This window comes from Acinonyx jubatus, chromosome B2, assembly GCF_027475565.1.
Source record: "Acinonyx jubatus isolate Ajub_Pintada_27869175 chromosome B2, VMU_Ajub_asm_v1.0, whole genome shotgun sequence".
In the NCBI taxonomy this organism is placed as follows: domain Eukaryota; kingdom Metazoa; phylum Chordata; class Mammalia; order Carnivora; family Felidae; genus Acinonyx; species Acinonyx jubatus.
Window position 1 is genome coordinate 100,372,950 of NC_069385.1, and position 13,510 is coordinate 100,386,459.

The following is a 13,510-nucleotide window of genomic DNA, read 5'->3' on the forward strand; positions in this document are numbered from 1 at the left end:
TCAAAATTGTCCTAAAGATGCTCAGAGACCTACAAAGAATACAGATAAGCAATTAATGATGTCAAGAAAACAACAAACGAACAAAATGAGAAGTTCAACATAAAAAAGAACCAAACAGGAATTTGGGGGCTGAAGAACACAACGACTCAACTGAAGAATCCAACTATAGCTTCAACAGAAGAGTTGAACAAGCATAAGAATCTGTATGCTAGAAGACAAATGAATTGAAGTTATCCAATCAGAGGAAAAAAAAAAAAAAAGAATGAAAAGGCATGAAAAAAGCCCATGGGACTTATGGGGACACCAACAAGAAAAATCATGTTTGCACCACTGCATCCTTCTCTAGGAGAAGACAGAAAGGGGTAGAAAGATTATTTAAAAAAATAATGGCTGCAAACTTCTCAAACCTGGGGAGAGATGTGGACATTCAAGTTCATGAAACTATAGGTATCTCAAAATTTCACTCCAAAATAATCTTCTCCAGGACACATAATAATAAAACTGTCTAAAATGAAAGACAGAATTTTAAAACCAGTAAAAGAAAAAAAAACTCTCTCATACATACAAGGGAACCTCTGGATTTCTCGGCAAAGACTTTGTAGGTCAGGAGAGAATGTGATGATCTATTCAAAGTGCTAAAAGAAAGAAACTGCAGGGCACCTGGATGGCTCAGTTGGTTGAGCATCTGACTTGGGCTCAGGTCATGATCTCACAGTTTGTGGGTTCGAGCCCCACATCAAACTCTCTGCTGTCAGCACAGAACCCACTTCAGATCTTCTGTCCCCATCTCTCTGCCCCTCTCCTACTCGTGACTGCTCTCTCTCAAAAATAAACATTAAAAAAAATAAAGAAATAAAAGAAACTGCCAACTCAGGATACTTTTCTGGAAAAGATGTGCTTCAGAAATAAAGGCAAGATGAAGACTTTCCCTAATAAATGAAAGATGAGAGGATTCATTGCCACTAAACATGCCTTAGGGGAAGGCTGAAAGAAGTTCTTCAAGCTACAACAAAAAGGCATTAATTAGTAACATGAAAATAAAACACCTGGGTAAAGGTAACCATATAGTTGGATTCAGAATACCCTAATAACTGTAACATGGTGATATGTTCACTTCTTAACTCTAGTATAAAGATTAGAGAACAAAACTATTGAAAACCTTTCTAGCTCCAACAATTTGTTAATGGATAAAAAATATAAAAAGATGTAAATGGTAACATGAAAAACATAAAGGGAAGAAGAGGAAGAGGGTAGAGTTTTTGTATGTGATCAAAGTTGAATTGCTGTCAGTGTAAAATAGACATATATATATAACATATTTACATTATATGTTAAGACTCATGGTAACCACAAAGCAAAAATCTACAGTAGATTCACAAAAAGTAAAGAGAAGAAAGCAAAGATACTGCTATGATAAATCATTACTTCACAAAGGAAGACGCAAGACAGGAGAAAAGGAACAAAGGAACCACAAAACAGCCAGAAAACAATAAAATGGCATTAGTAAGTCCGTACCTAACAATAGTTACTCTAAATGTAAATTAATTGAATTCTCCAATCAAAAGGCAAGGTGGATGACTTAAAAAAAAACCCCACGAGATCCAACTGTATGCTGTCTATACTATAAGAGACTCGCTTTGGCTTGAAGCACACACATAGGCTGAAAGTGAAGGTATGGAGAAAGATAATCTATGCAAGTGGAAACCAAAAGAGAGCATGGGTAGCTATATTTCTATCAGACAAAATAGACTGGTAACAAGAGACACAGGTGGTCAGTATATAATGGTAAGGGGATCAATTAATCAAGAAGACGTAACAATCACCTGAAACTAATATAACACTGTGTTACCTATACTGGAATTAAAACAGAGTGGGAAAAAAAGATATAACGATCATAAATATATATGTACCCCACACCAAAGCACCTAACTATATTAAGGAAATACTAACAGATCTGAGGGAGAAATAGACAAAACAGTAATAGTAAGGGATTTCAAAGGATAACTCACAGATAGGAAATGAACAAGGAGACATTGGATTTGAACAATACTTTAGACCAAATGGACCTAACAGAGATATAAAGAATAAGCCATCCAACAATAGCAGAACATGCATTCTTCTAAAGTACACAAACATTTTCCAGGGTAGGTGACATGACAGGTGACAAAAAAATCTCAACAGACTGAAATCATACCGAGTATCTTTTCCCAACACAATTCTATGAAAATAGAAATCAATAACATGAAGAAAGCTAGAAAATTCACAAATATGTAGAAGTTAAACCACACACTCCTGCACAACAGCGGGTCAAAGAAGAAATCAAAAGGGAAATTAAAAAATATCTTGAAACAAATGAAAATAGAAGCATAACATATGAGAGCGTCTGGGAACCAGCAAAAGCAGTTTAATAGGGGATTTTATAGTGATAAATGCATGCATTAAGAAACAAGAGGGGTGCCTGGGTGGCTCAGTTGGTTGAGCGTCCGACTTCAGCTCAGGTCATGATCTCGTGGTCAGTGAGTTCGAGCACCACGTCGGGCTCTGTGCTGACAGCTCAGAGCCTGGAGCCTGTTTCAGATTCTGTATCTCCCTCTCTCTCTGACCCTCCCCTGTTCATGCTCTGTCTCTCTCTGTCTCAAAAATAAATAAACGTTAAAAGAAAAAAAATTTATAAAAAAGAAACAAGAAAGATCTCCCTGATACCAAAACCAGATAAGGCTACTATATATAAAAAAAAAAGTTACAGACCAATATCCTTGATAAATATAGATGCACAAGTAAAAAAATTTAGCAAACTGTATTCAACAGCTCATTAAAAGGATCATACATCATGATCAAGTGGGATTTATGCTTGAGATGCAAGGATGGTTCAACTTACACAGATGAATACATGTTATATACCACATTAATAGAATGAAAGATAAAAATCATATGATCATCTCAATAGAGGGAGAAAAATTGTTTGACCAAATACAACATCCATTCCTATAAAAATTTGACAGACTGGGTAAAGGAGGAACATATCTCAATGTAGTAAAGGCCATAATGTGACAAGCCCATACCTAACATCCTACTCAATGGTGACACATTGAAACCTTTTTTCTAAGACCAGGAACAAGATAAGGGTACCCACTTTTACCACTCTTATTCACCATAGTACTAGAAGTCCTAGCCAGAGCAATCAGGCAAAAAAGGAAATAAGAGGAATCCAAATAGGAAATGAAGAAGTAAAACTATTTGTATGCAGATGACATGATCTTACATTCAGAAAACCCTAAAGACTCCACCAGAAAACTGTTAGAACTAATCAATGAATTCAGTAAAGTTGCAGGATACAAAATTAACATATAGAGATCAATTGTGTTTCTATAGACTAACAATGAACTATCTGAAAGTGAAATTAAGAAAACAATTCCATTTATAATAGCATCAAAACAATAAAATACTTAGGAATAAATTGAACAAAGGACATGAAAAACCTATACAATGAAAACTGTAAGACACTGATGAAAGAAATTAAAGAAGACAGAAACAAATGGAAAGATATCTTATGTTCTTGAATTGGAAGAATTAATATTGTTTAAAGGTCCACACCATCCAAAGTGATCTACAGATTCAATGCAATCCTTCTCAAAATTCCAATGGCATTTTTCACAGAAATTGAAAAAAAAATCCTAAAATTCACATAGAACCACAAAAGACCCCAAAAAGCCAAAGCAATCTTGAGAAAGAACAACAAACCTGGAGGTATCATACTTCCTGATTTCAAACTATCATTACAAAGCTATAGTAATCAGGGGCACCTGAGAGTCTCAGTCAGTTGAGCATCCAACTTTGACTACAGTTTTGGTCATGATATCACAGTTTATGAGTTCAAACTCCACATTGGGATCGCTGCTTTCAGCACAGAGCCCGCTGAGGATCCTCTGTCCCCCTGTCCCTTCCTCCCCCACTTGCACTCCCTCAAAAATAAACATTTAAAAAATTTTAAAAACGAAAAACAAAAAATAAAGCTACAGTAATCAAAACTGTGTGGTACTGGCATAAAAAGGAAACACGTAAGCCAATGGAACAGAATAGAGCCCAGAAATAAACTCATGCATATATGGCCAACTATCTTTGACAAGCATGCCAAGAATACACAATGGGGAAAGGACAGTCTCTTCAATAATTGGTGCTGGGAAAACTGGGTATCCCCATGCAAAAGAATGAAACTGGATCCCTATTTTATGGAAGTCACAAAAATTGACTCAAAGTATACTATTGAAGTCTTAAACATAAGACCTGGAATTGTAAAATTCCTAAAAGAAAACGAAGGAAAAAGCTCCTTGACACTAGTCTTGACTTTTGGATATAATACCAAAAGCACAGTCAGCAGAAGCAAAAATAAACAAATGGAACTAGATCAAATTAAAAAGCTCTGTATGGCAAAGGAAATAAAATGACAAGACAACCTCAGGAATGGGAGAAAATATTTACAAACTATCTTAGTCTGTTCAGGCTGCTATAACAAAATACCACACACTGGGTAGCCTCCCACCCCTCTTAGTCATTATGGTTCACCCTCTGAATGCTTTGAGTGTTATATATATATAGTTCTTCAGTGCTGAATAAAGACAGTGAACATGTTTCCCAAATTTCAAATAAGGCAAATAGGTTGACGCTTGGCCAGTGTATTTAAAATATAAAATAGGTCCGGGTGCCTGGGTGGTTCAGTCGGACTCTTGATTTCAGCTTAGGTCGTGATTGCAAGGTTCGTGAGATCAAGCCCCACATCCCAATTCCTGCTTGGGCTTCTCTTTCTCTCAAAATAAAAATAAACGTTAAAAAAATAAATAAATTTTGTCCAATGCACAGTTCATCTTACATGAAGAACAGCAATGTATATTCTCAGAGCCTGGCACCTCCAGTCCACACCTTTGTAAATCCCCCAAATTAACTCAACCCTACCTTGTGGGTAACCCACATTCACCAACACCAGATGCTTAGGCTCCTCCTGCACAGGACGGGAATGTGCCTACAATATTTTTTAACTTATGTAAAATGGAAAACTCCACTGAAGCAAAAACTCTATAATGCTGTGTCTTCATGCAGGAATAATTATCAAGAAGAGACTCAGAATTCAAACTCCTTCACCAAACTTTCAATTTCAATTCAGTCTCCCAAAGAAAATAAGTTGAGTACATATTTTATCTTACCTTTATACCCATGGAAAGGAACTTATAACTTAAATTATTAAACTATACAAATTATCATCATCTCATCTATGATAGCTTACTGAATCTCAATATTAATCTTCAAACATATTTCAGTAACCATGTCTGAAGTGAAACAAATAATAAATAATTTTATCAAGGGCTAAACTATGTCAGAAGGAGAAAAAAACAAAAACAAAAACAAGCTTTCCCCCCGCCCCCCACCCCTGCAATTTTGTCTACAGAACACAACTAAAAACAGTTAAAGTAGGGAAAGAGCAAAACAATCTAGTCAGGAATCTTTTGTACAAATGTTAGAGAGAAAAGAATAGAACTGGGGAAGAAAAAAACAACTAATCAACTGTGGTTGAAGGGACGGGATGGAATTATCTTCTACAAAGCGGGGAGGTATGGTTTGGGAGGAAGATAGGCAAGTGTCAAAAGTCTGACTTTTGGAGAAACCGAAGTTGTGAAAGAAGATAAAACAGGGCTGGAGAGAAGGTGGGACTAAGTTGTAGACAAGGCAGGAGTGCTGAACGGAAAGGGGATGGGGCTAGGTAGAAGCATAAACGAGGAGGGCAGAGACTGCGGAAAAGGACCTGGCGGACAGAGGAGAATGAGTGGAAATGATATACAGAAGGCAGGAAACCAAGCTGGGAGGGGGCAAGACTGCTGGGTCCAGGATAAGGAAGAGGAAGGAGGCGGGCGGGAATGATGGGCCAGGGAAGGTGGGTGAGATGGGGCTGTGGGAAGGAGGACGAAGTTGTAGGGAGGCTGAGTGGGAAAAGGGGCTAGGCTGGGGAACTGAGCGCGGTTACGAAGGGAGCTGGGCAGAGAGGGATACGGGGTGGGACAATGAGCTAGGGAGGAAACTGGGGCAAACTGAGATCTGGAGGGAGAAGAGGCAGGGACTAGAGGAACAGGGTAGGAGGAAGAACGCAGCTAGGAGGATGAGAACAAGGAGGCCAATGTCCTGCCCAGGTGGAGTGGAAAAACTAGAGGATGAAGCCGAGGGCAAAGGATGGGAGAGAGAGGAGGAGGACGACGGCATTGTGGAGGCGGGCAGAGAACAGGTGGGGACAGAGGACGGGTTTGAAGGGACAGAGGACAATCTTGGGAGGAGGAGGCTGCAGGTGCGCTAAGCAGCGAGCCCTCGAGGCCGCCTGCGCGTGGGGCCAGGTGGGGGTTGGGCAGAGAAGTCCTCACCGTGGGGTCCCTAAAGGACGAGCCCGGGAGAAAGGGCAGGCCATGCACAGGGTTGGACACCATGGCGGCCGCTTTTGCCGCCTCCAGCCGGGTAGGGTGTTGGGCGCCCCAGTTGCCGGGGCGACGAGCCGCGTCTGTGGGCCTCTGGAAGCTCCATGGTAATGCCAAACTTCCGGAGCGCCGCGCCTGGGGGCGGGGCCTGAGGAGCGGGTGTAAGGAGAGAGCGCATGCGCCGCCCCCAGGATCCGGCGTTCCGTTTGAGAGGTGGTTACGGACTCAGTGGCTGTGACTGGGGCGTTGCGGGGTGGAAGGACGTGACCGCAGGGAGGGTGCCATCGTTGCTGTGAGGTCCAGGGCGGGGGGAGCGGTCCCTTAGATGAGCTACGGTGGAGGGGAAGGTGCTTCCTTTCCTTTCACCGGGTTCTCCACGCTCCCCGCCAGCGCCTTGAGCTCGGGACCTCACCTCTCCCAGCCCTGGGAAAAGGGTTCTTGTCCCAGTTCACACTGAAGTGTAAATGGTTGGTTCCGGTTGAAAGTGGCACCCCGGGCCTATGCTTGTTGGGAGAGGGGCTGCGGATTATTCACGGTTGTGTCTCTGGCCCAAGGATGTCCAAAGAACTAATGCAGCCGTCTTGTCCCTAATCCTCCCACTGCCGCATTATCTTTTTACCATCTTCACCTGTGTGGATCCCTGCCTCTTACTCCCTCTCGGTTCTCCGAAGACTGGTCATGTTCGCCTCAGGAGACTCAATATACGTTAACCTTAGGGCTACAGAGTGCTAATCTCAATTCTGATCTCTACACCTATCTGCAGCTGCAATGCAAAGATCTGAACAAGGGGAAATGCATGTCCTTCAAAGAGAAAACTAAGTCCTAAAGAAAGAAGCAAATGGGTGAAATATTGTCAGGATCGTAGTATTCTCACCTTTGGTGATTTTTGTAAAACTTGTTTAAATTATTATGCCTTAAATGTAATCCTGTTCCTGAAACATTTTCAGGAAAGAGAAACAACAACAACTATCCATCACCACTGGAAAGCTTAAAGATAAAAACAAAAAGCAAACAAAATCCTGACGCCCAGACATGGGATTCTTTAGGTCTGAAATAGAACCCAGGAATCTGATTTTTATAACAGCTGTTTCTGATAATGAGCCACTTCAGGAACATGATAGAATAGCCAAGCCTGACCCAGAAAGCGTATCTCCATGTCACGGGTAGTTTACTGCTAATATAGTCAACAGCTTTAGTTTTATTGCTGCTTGTCAGAGCAAATCCCCCTGTTGAGTTTCAGTAATGGGCATGAAGCTCAGGGGGACTATGACATTAATCCACTGGTGGCACCTGAAGCAGTTATTTTTTTTTAATGTTTTTATTTTATTTTTGAGAGAGAGCGCGAGCAGGAGAGGGGCAGACACACACACATACAGAATCCAAAGCAGGCTCCAGGCTCTGAGCTGTCAGCACAGAGCAGGACGCTGTGCTCAAACCCATGAACTGTGAGATATGACCTGAGCCAAAGTCAAAGTCAGAGGCTTAACTTACTGAGCTACCCAGGCACCCCCTGAAGCAGTTATTGGTGGCTAGCTACCACAACCTGCTCAGTTTCTTTTTTGCTAACCTCTCCTCTCTCGTTACTACTTCTGTTTCCTGTTTTTGTCCCTTCCCTTTTTTTTACCTTTAAAATTTTCTTTTATTTTCTATTAGTATATTACCTTAATGCAGGCATTTAGTGCTTTTTTTAAAAAAATCAGTGCATTAGCATTGTTGAACTTTCTGAAAGTTTTAAAAGTATCTGTCCATTGCATTATATCTTAGCCACTGACCTTGGATGGAAGCCAGCTACTGGGAGAATATTTCAAAATGGCAAGTTCAACTTTCAAAGAGAAGATGCTTCTCTCACTTCTTTCCACCTCACTGATGCTGAGTACCCAGAAACACTGGAGCTATAATCCTTGCTGATTCTTGATGATAACCTTAAAGTCTTACCAGTTATATGATCCTGCCCTCCCCTCTATCTTAATAAAAGTAAATCTATGGTCACACTTGAAAGAGCCCTTCTAGACTAACTGTATGGTTACACTTGGGTAGGGAAGGAGTCCATGGGGACTGGAAAGGGTAAGTCATGCCTAAGCCTATTGTCCATTGTGGCATCTGTTTCTATTTGAGGAGTGGCCTCTGCTGAAATGCTTTTCTGTTCCAGAAGAACACACTAGTTAAAAGATTAAATGTTTTAACTCCTTTTGGACCCTAGAAATGCATGGCGAGTAAAACCTTCCTTGGCCTCTTAAAAATGCCATCACCTCTGAGGAGAGGAAGCCAGGCAGTGGTTGCATCAGTGCTAAAAAGCACGGGACAAGTCTGTAAAGAAGTGGGGGGAAAATTAAAAAATAATGATAGGGCTTTGGAAAACTGCTTGAACCCTGACATTTTGTGTGATTAAGTTTATATCTCATTTCTCCCAAACATGACTGACAACTCAGCATGTATCACACTTCGATTTGTGCTATTTTCCACTTTTTGCAATATGTGGGAGAGAGCAGGACCCAGACCATCCCCGGCAGCTGAAGTAAAAAGTGCTATGGTCTGAAGGCTGTGCATCAAGCCCGGACTCAGAAGACCACAGAGACACTGCATGACTTAGCAGGTGTTTCAAAACTTGGGGAAAGGAAAATAGGGAAAGATTAGACTGCCAGCAGGCCGAACTGAAAAGAGGGCCTCATGCTGGCTATCTCTCAGCAGTTCCTGGGAGATATCAGAGTGGCAGAGGCTAAAATACAGCAGTTATCTAAAATAAGTCTCCTTTTTCAGCGTTTTTCCCAGAATTTGTTTTCAATCCTGTGATATTATTCTTCAGTGCCTAAATTTACAGGACATATATCAAGCATGTGTGTGTGTGTGTGTGTGTGTGTGTGTGTGTGTCCCTCAGATATTTATGCAATGATTTTGGGTGCTCTACTTCCCTCTGCTGAATAAAAATGGTACAGCATTGTTTCTGGAAAATTCAATTATAAACCTGTAGGTTTGAAAGTGCTGGGGATGTGGCTAATGTATGAACAAAGGGGTAAGACTTTGCAGGGGAGTGTCCCTCAGTCAGAGTGCTATCTAGCATTCATTTCCACCACTCTGTGGTTTCTGGAATCTCTTATCTAAAAAGACTGCCCAGTCGAGCCACCTCGATCTTTGCAAAATATGGTAAAGGGCAAAAGAAACATCCTCAGGGACTTCCAAGCAGTTACAGGAGCAGATTTAGGACCCACAGGAAATCTTCATTTGATGAAAATGCATACAATTTGGGTTCAGATGATTTTGGCCTGATGGTAGGTTCCTGCCAGGGGTTTCAAAAAATTTGTGTTTCAGCTGCTTTTTTCTCCCTTAAGTCAAACCCATTCTATGACTTTAGCTGGTTGAATTGGAATTCCTTTCCCTCTGAAAAAGCCTATGAAACATTACCTCACAGAATCAGATTTCACAGGATATAAGTGTCACAAGGATAGGTTCTTTGTTTTGTTCATTGCCATTTTCCTGGATCCCATCACAGTGCTAACACCTCATAAATACTCAATGAACAGCTGTAAAATGACCAAGTGAATGAGTGAATAACTTGGAGATCACCCAGTATTTTTCAAACATGCCAGTCTCCATTAGTAGCTGTTAAAATCAACTCAATGGATTGTGACAACAGTTTTTTTTTAAAAAGGAACAAATAGAATATTAATTATCAGGATGTATCCAATGTTATATGGATAGGAATAATTTGCTGAAAAAGTCTTCAAGATATATACATATTCATATTCTAGGTATTGTTTACATGGTCACAATAAAAAACCTGGGAATCGATTGACACAGTCCAGCCCGCTCATTTTACTGATGAGATATCCCCAGACCAAAAGAGGTTGAGAAACCATTAGTTAAAGTCTAGTTCCCAGTTGAGTATTTCTTACACTCTGCCTCAATCCTCTCTCAGATGGAAAAGATCTTCCTCCTTCGGCATGTGAGGTATCATTGACTTTGCCATCCTGCTTGTCAGACATCTCTGACCTAATAAGGGTTTAATAGTATGGAGATAGAGATATGTGAGAGCAATAGGGCAGTAATATCCATTATAGTTGTAGATTCCAAAGGTGAACAGTCAAATTCATTAATTCAGGTAAGTGCCAACCTTGAAACAAGGGGGAAATGCTTGCATTTCTGTTGATACTTCTGTTGCATATCTCAAACACTCTTCCTTTTTCACGTATGTAGCATGGAACAGAAAATGAAACAGCAGGTTGGGGTCTTGAGAACCACATTCATGTCCTTATTGTACTATAAATATTTGTTTGAGCTCAGACAACTTACCTACCTGAGATTCTGGTTATTTTATCTCAAAAATGAGAAGCCTGAACCAGAATTAATGGTCACTAATTGCTTTGCGGTCATGTGGTCATTTGAAAACAGTGAAAGCTACGCAGAACATATGCAGCATCCTGGGAAAATAAAACATGTCTTAATCTGTTATGAGTGGAGAGAAATCCCTCCCAAAGGCAGAGAGCTGCCAGTCTGGTGAGATACTTTTATACCCCGTGGAAAAGGTGGACACTTTTGTATAGAACCCCCAGCACCCTGCACTGCATAAAGTGATAGAAATATTAATAATTATTATGACGATGATTGCCACTAGTACTTATTGAAAACAAACTTTGTGCTAAGGTGCTTTTCCCACAGTAAAATTAGTAAGATTCCAAAATGATTTGTTCTTGTAAAAAGAAAAAAAACACTGAGTGGAGATGCTTTGCATGTTTCCATAGTTGTCTTTAAGGAAAAGAAATTGCATTAGCTCAGAATAGTGCTCAAATTCACTTTAATGAATAATAGGATATATTTAATAGGTCCTGAAGATGAGGAAGGGTTCACTAGAGAAATGTAGGGAAATAATTGAGGATAGTCAGTGGTTCTTAAAGCTGGTTTGATACCTTGGAATTTTTCTGAATGGTCACAGATGGCCCCTGAGACTGACATTTGTAATGTGACTAGGGCTGCATTGGATTCTAGCACAGAAGTACATTTAAGAATTTCACCATCAATAACAGCCTAAGGATTATGCTTGGCCAAAGTGTCTAGATGCAACAAGAATTGCATCTTCAGGTTTATTTCATTTATCAAGGCAAAACAAAACAAAACAAAAACAAAAACCCACATTACATTTTCTTCTCAATTCTACGCCTCTAGTTCACACAGTCGTCAACGGGGAAGTTAGGCCGGAAAACCTTCTACATTTACTTTGTTTTGGTTAAGAATATGGATTCTGGATTCAAAGGCCTGAGTTTCTGTGAGATTCCATTACTTACTAGCCAGGTAGTCCTGGGAAAACTTACCTAATCTATCAATTTCCACATTTGAGAATGGAGACAATAATATCTATCTCATAGGGTTGTAAGTGAAGGGTTAAGTGAAAGAATCTAAGAAAATAGCTCAGCTAAGGACTTGGCAAGGAGTGAGCACCAGCTAATGTAAACTGTTGATGTTATTATTCCTAGTTTATAGACTCTGCCTTGGATGTTTCATTGCATTTTTGCCCAGAGGACTACCCAGAGTACAAACCAATGTCAGTAGAACAAGGAAACATTCAAAGCCTATCTGGGAAGTGGAACTCAGCATTCTGATCACTTAAAAAAATGCTAAGAAAAATTTGGGAAGAATCCTGTGAGTACCAGAGAGTGTCCACGGGAATACAGAGTCCATGTGACCAGCCCACAGATGGATTAGCTTGATGATAACCTGGTTTAGTGTAGATTGCAGGGCACAAGATTTACTGTTTTCTATAGGGAAGGTAATGTGCAACTAGTAATTAGTCCATGTAAGTAAACAATGACCGTGACTTTTCTTGAGCAGAATTCTTCCCCAGCGTACCCTGTCCTGAAGTCATAGTAAAAGCCAAAGTGCTTACAGGGCTCTCACAACTTGTCTGCATTGTCTACTACCCTCTCTCTCTCTCTTTCTCTCTCTCTGTTCATGCCAGCCTCCAGCTATTCCTAGCATGCTCTGGCCTCAGGGCCCTTACACTTTTTGCATCTGCTTGGGAGAGAAACAGAGCCAACTCCCTCACCTATTTCTGTAGTCTTCCCTGATTCTGTTTAAAATTGCACACCTATCCTGTCCCTCTGGCCTATTCTTGCGATTTCTCCTTGGCACTATCACCTTCTAACATACTACATAACTTACTTATTTGGTTCATTGTTTGTCCTACCCATCCTCCAACCCCTGAATGCAAGCTCCCTAAGGGCAAGGATTTGTGTGTTTTGGCCATTGCTGTGTTCCTGGTGCCTAGAACAGGGCTTGGCACCTAGTGGTGTTCAGTGTTTGTGGAGTGGCTGTCAGTGAATCACATGATCACCAGTTCAACAGGCTAGGCCTCCCCTCCAGGGAAAGTCTTTCTAGCAGGGTTTTCTTGGAGGGCTTGATTCAGGAGAGGCATTTCAGAGAATTCTTTCAATACAAGATAATGTATCGTTGGCTTTGTTACATGAGCCTGTATCTCAGCCACAGTATCATCAAATTACCTACATAGTGTAATGTCTGAAGGGAGTGTAATATAACTATCTTGGTATTCCTGTACACTGAGCCAGAGACTGTTGATTATGCACAAAAGAATGGAAGTATTAGGTTGCTTAAAATTTCTAGATCCCAATTTCTGTTTTTTCTTGGAGTTTTATATGACACTGCTAATTTACTTATCATTAACAACATTTTGCCATAGCCTTATTTTTCCCTGGAAGAGATTTATTTTAATAATGGGTCTATGGATTATCTTTTTTCCCTATTTTTTTTTTGCATTTTCTTTAATAAGCACATATTACTTGAAAATGATAAATGGGGGACTTTCTGCTAAATCTGTGTAACTTTTTTATAAGGCAGAGAAGTATTTTTTTTTTAAATCCTATATTCAAAGTCATATCACTTGTCAAAATCCCTGGGAGATCTAATTGTTTGAAGAACTGAAAATCCTAATGAAAGATGAGAGGGAGGGCTTGCAGAATCTTGGGAAAAGTATCAATACTAGAGGAATTTCTTATCCAAGGAATCAAGGTATTTTCAAGAACCTGTCACTGGAGAGTGAGATTTGATATTAT

General features: G+C 40.3%; 1 protein-coding gene and 1 long non-coding RNA gene across 2 annotated transcripts in view; one reads left to right on the forward strand and one right to left on the reverse strand.

The window, feature by feature from the left end:
* Positions 1-6,568, reverse strand: part of EFHC1 (EF-hand domain containing 1) — a 66,902-nt gene extending 60,334 nt beyond the window's left edge. The window contains exon 1 of the mRNA XM_015070117.3: positions 6,402-6,568. Within this exon, the coding sequence (XP_014925603.1) occupies positions 6,402-6,464 (63 nt within the window). The 5' untranslated portion in view covers positions 6,465-6,568. The remainder of the gene's footprint in view (positions 1-6,401) is intronic.
* A 40-nt stretch (positions 6,569-6,608) lies between these two features.
* Positions 6,609-8,450, forward strand: LOC106973064 (uncharacterized). The gene is made up of 3 exons (XR_001429933.3): positions 6,609-6,744; positions 7,216-7,316; positions 8,217-8,450. It is a non-coding gene; the product is annotated as an uncharacterized LOC106973064 (long non-coding RNA).
* The last annotated feature ends 5,060 nt before the right edge of the window (positions 8,451-13,510 follow it).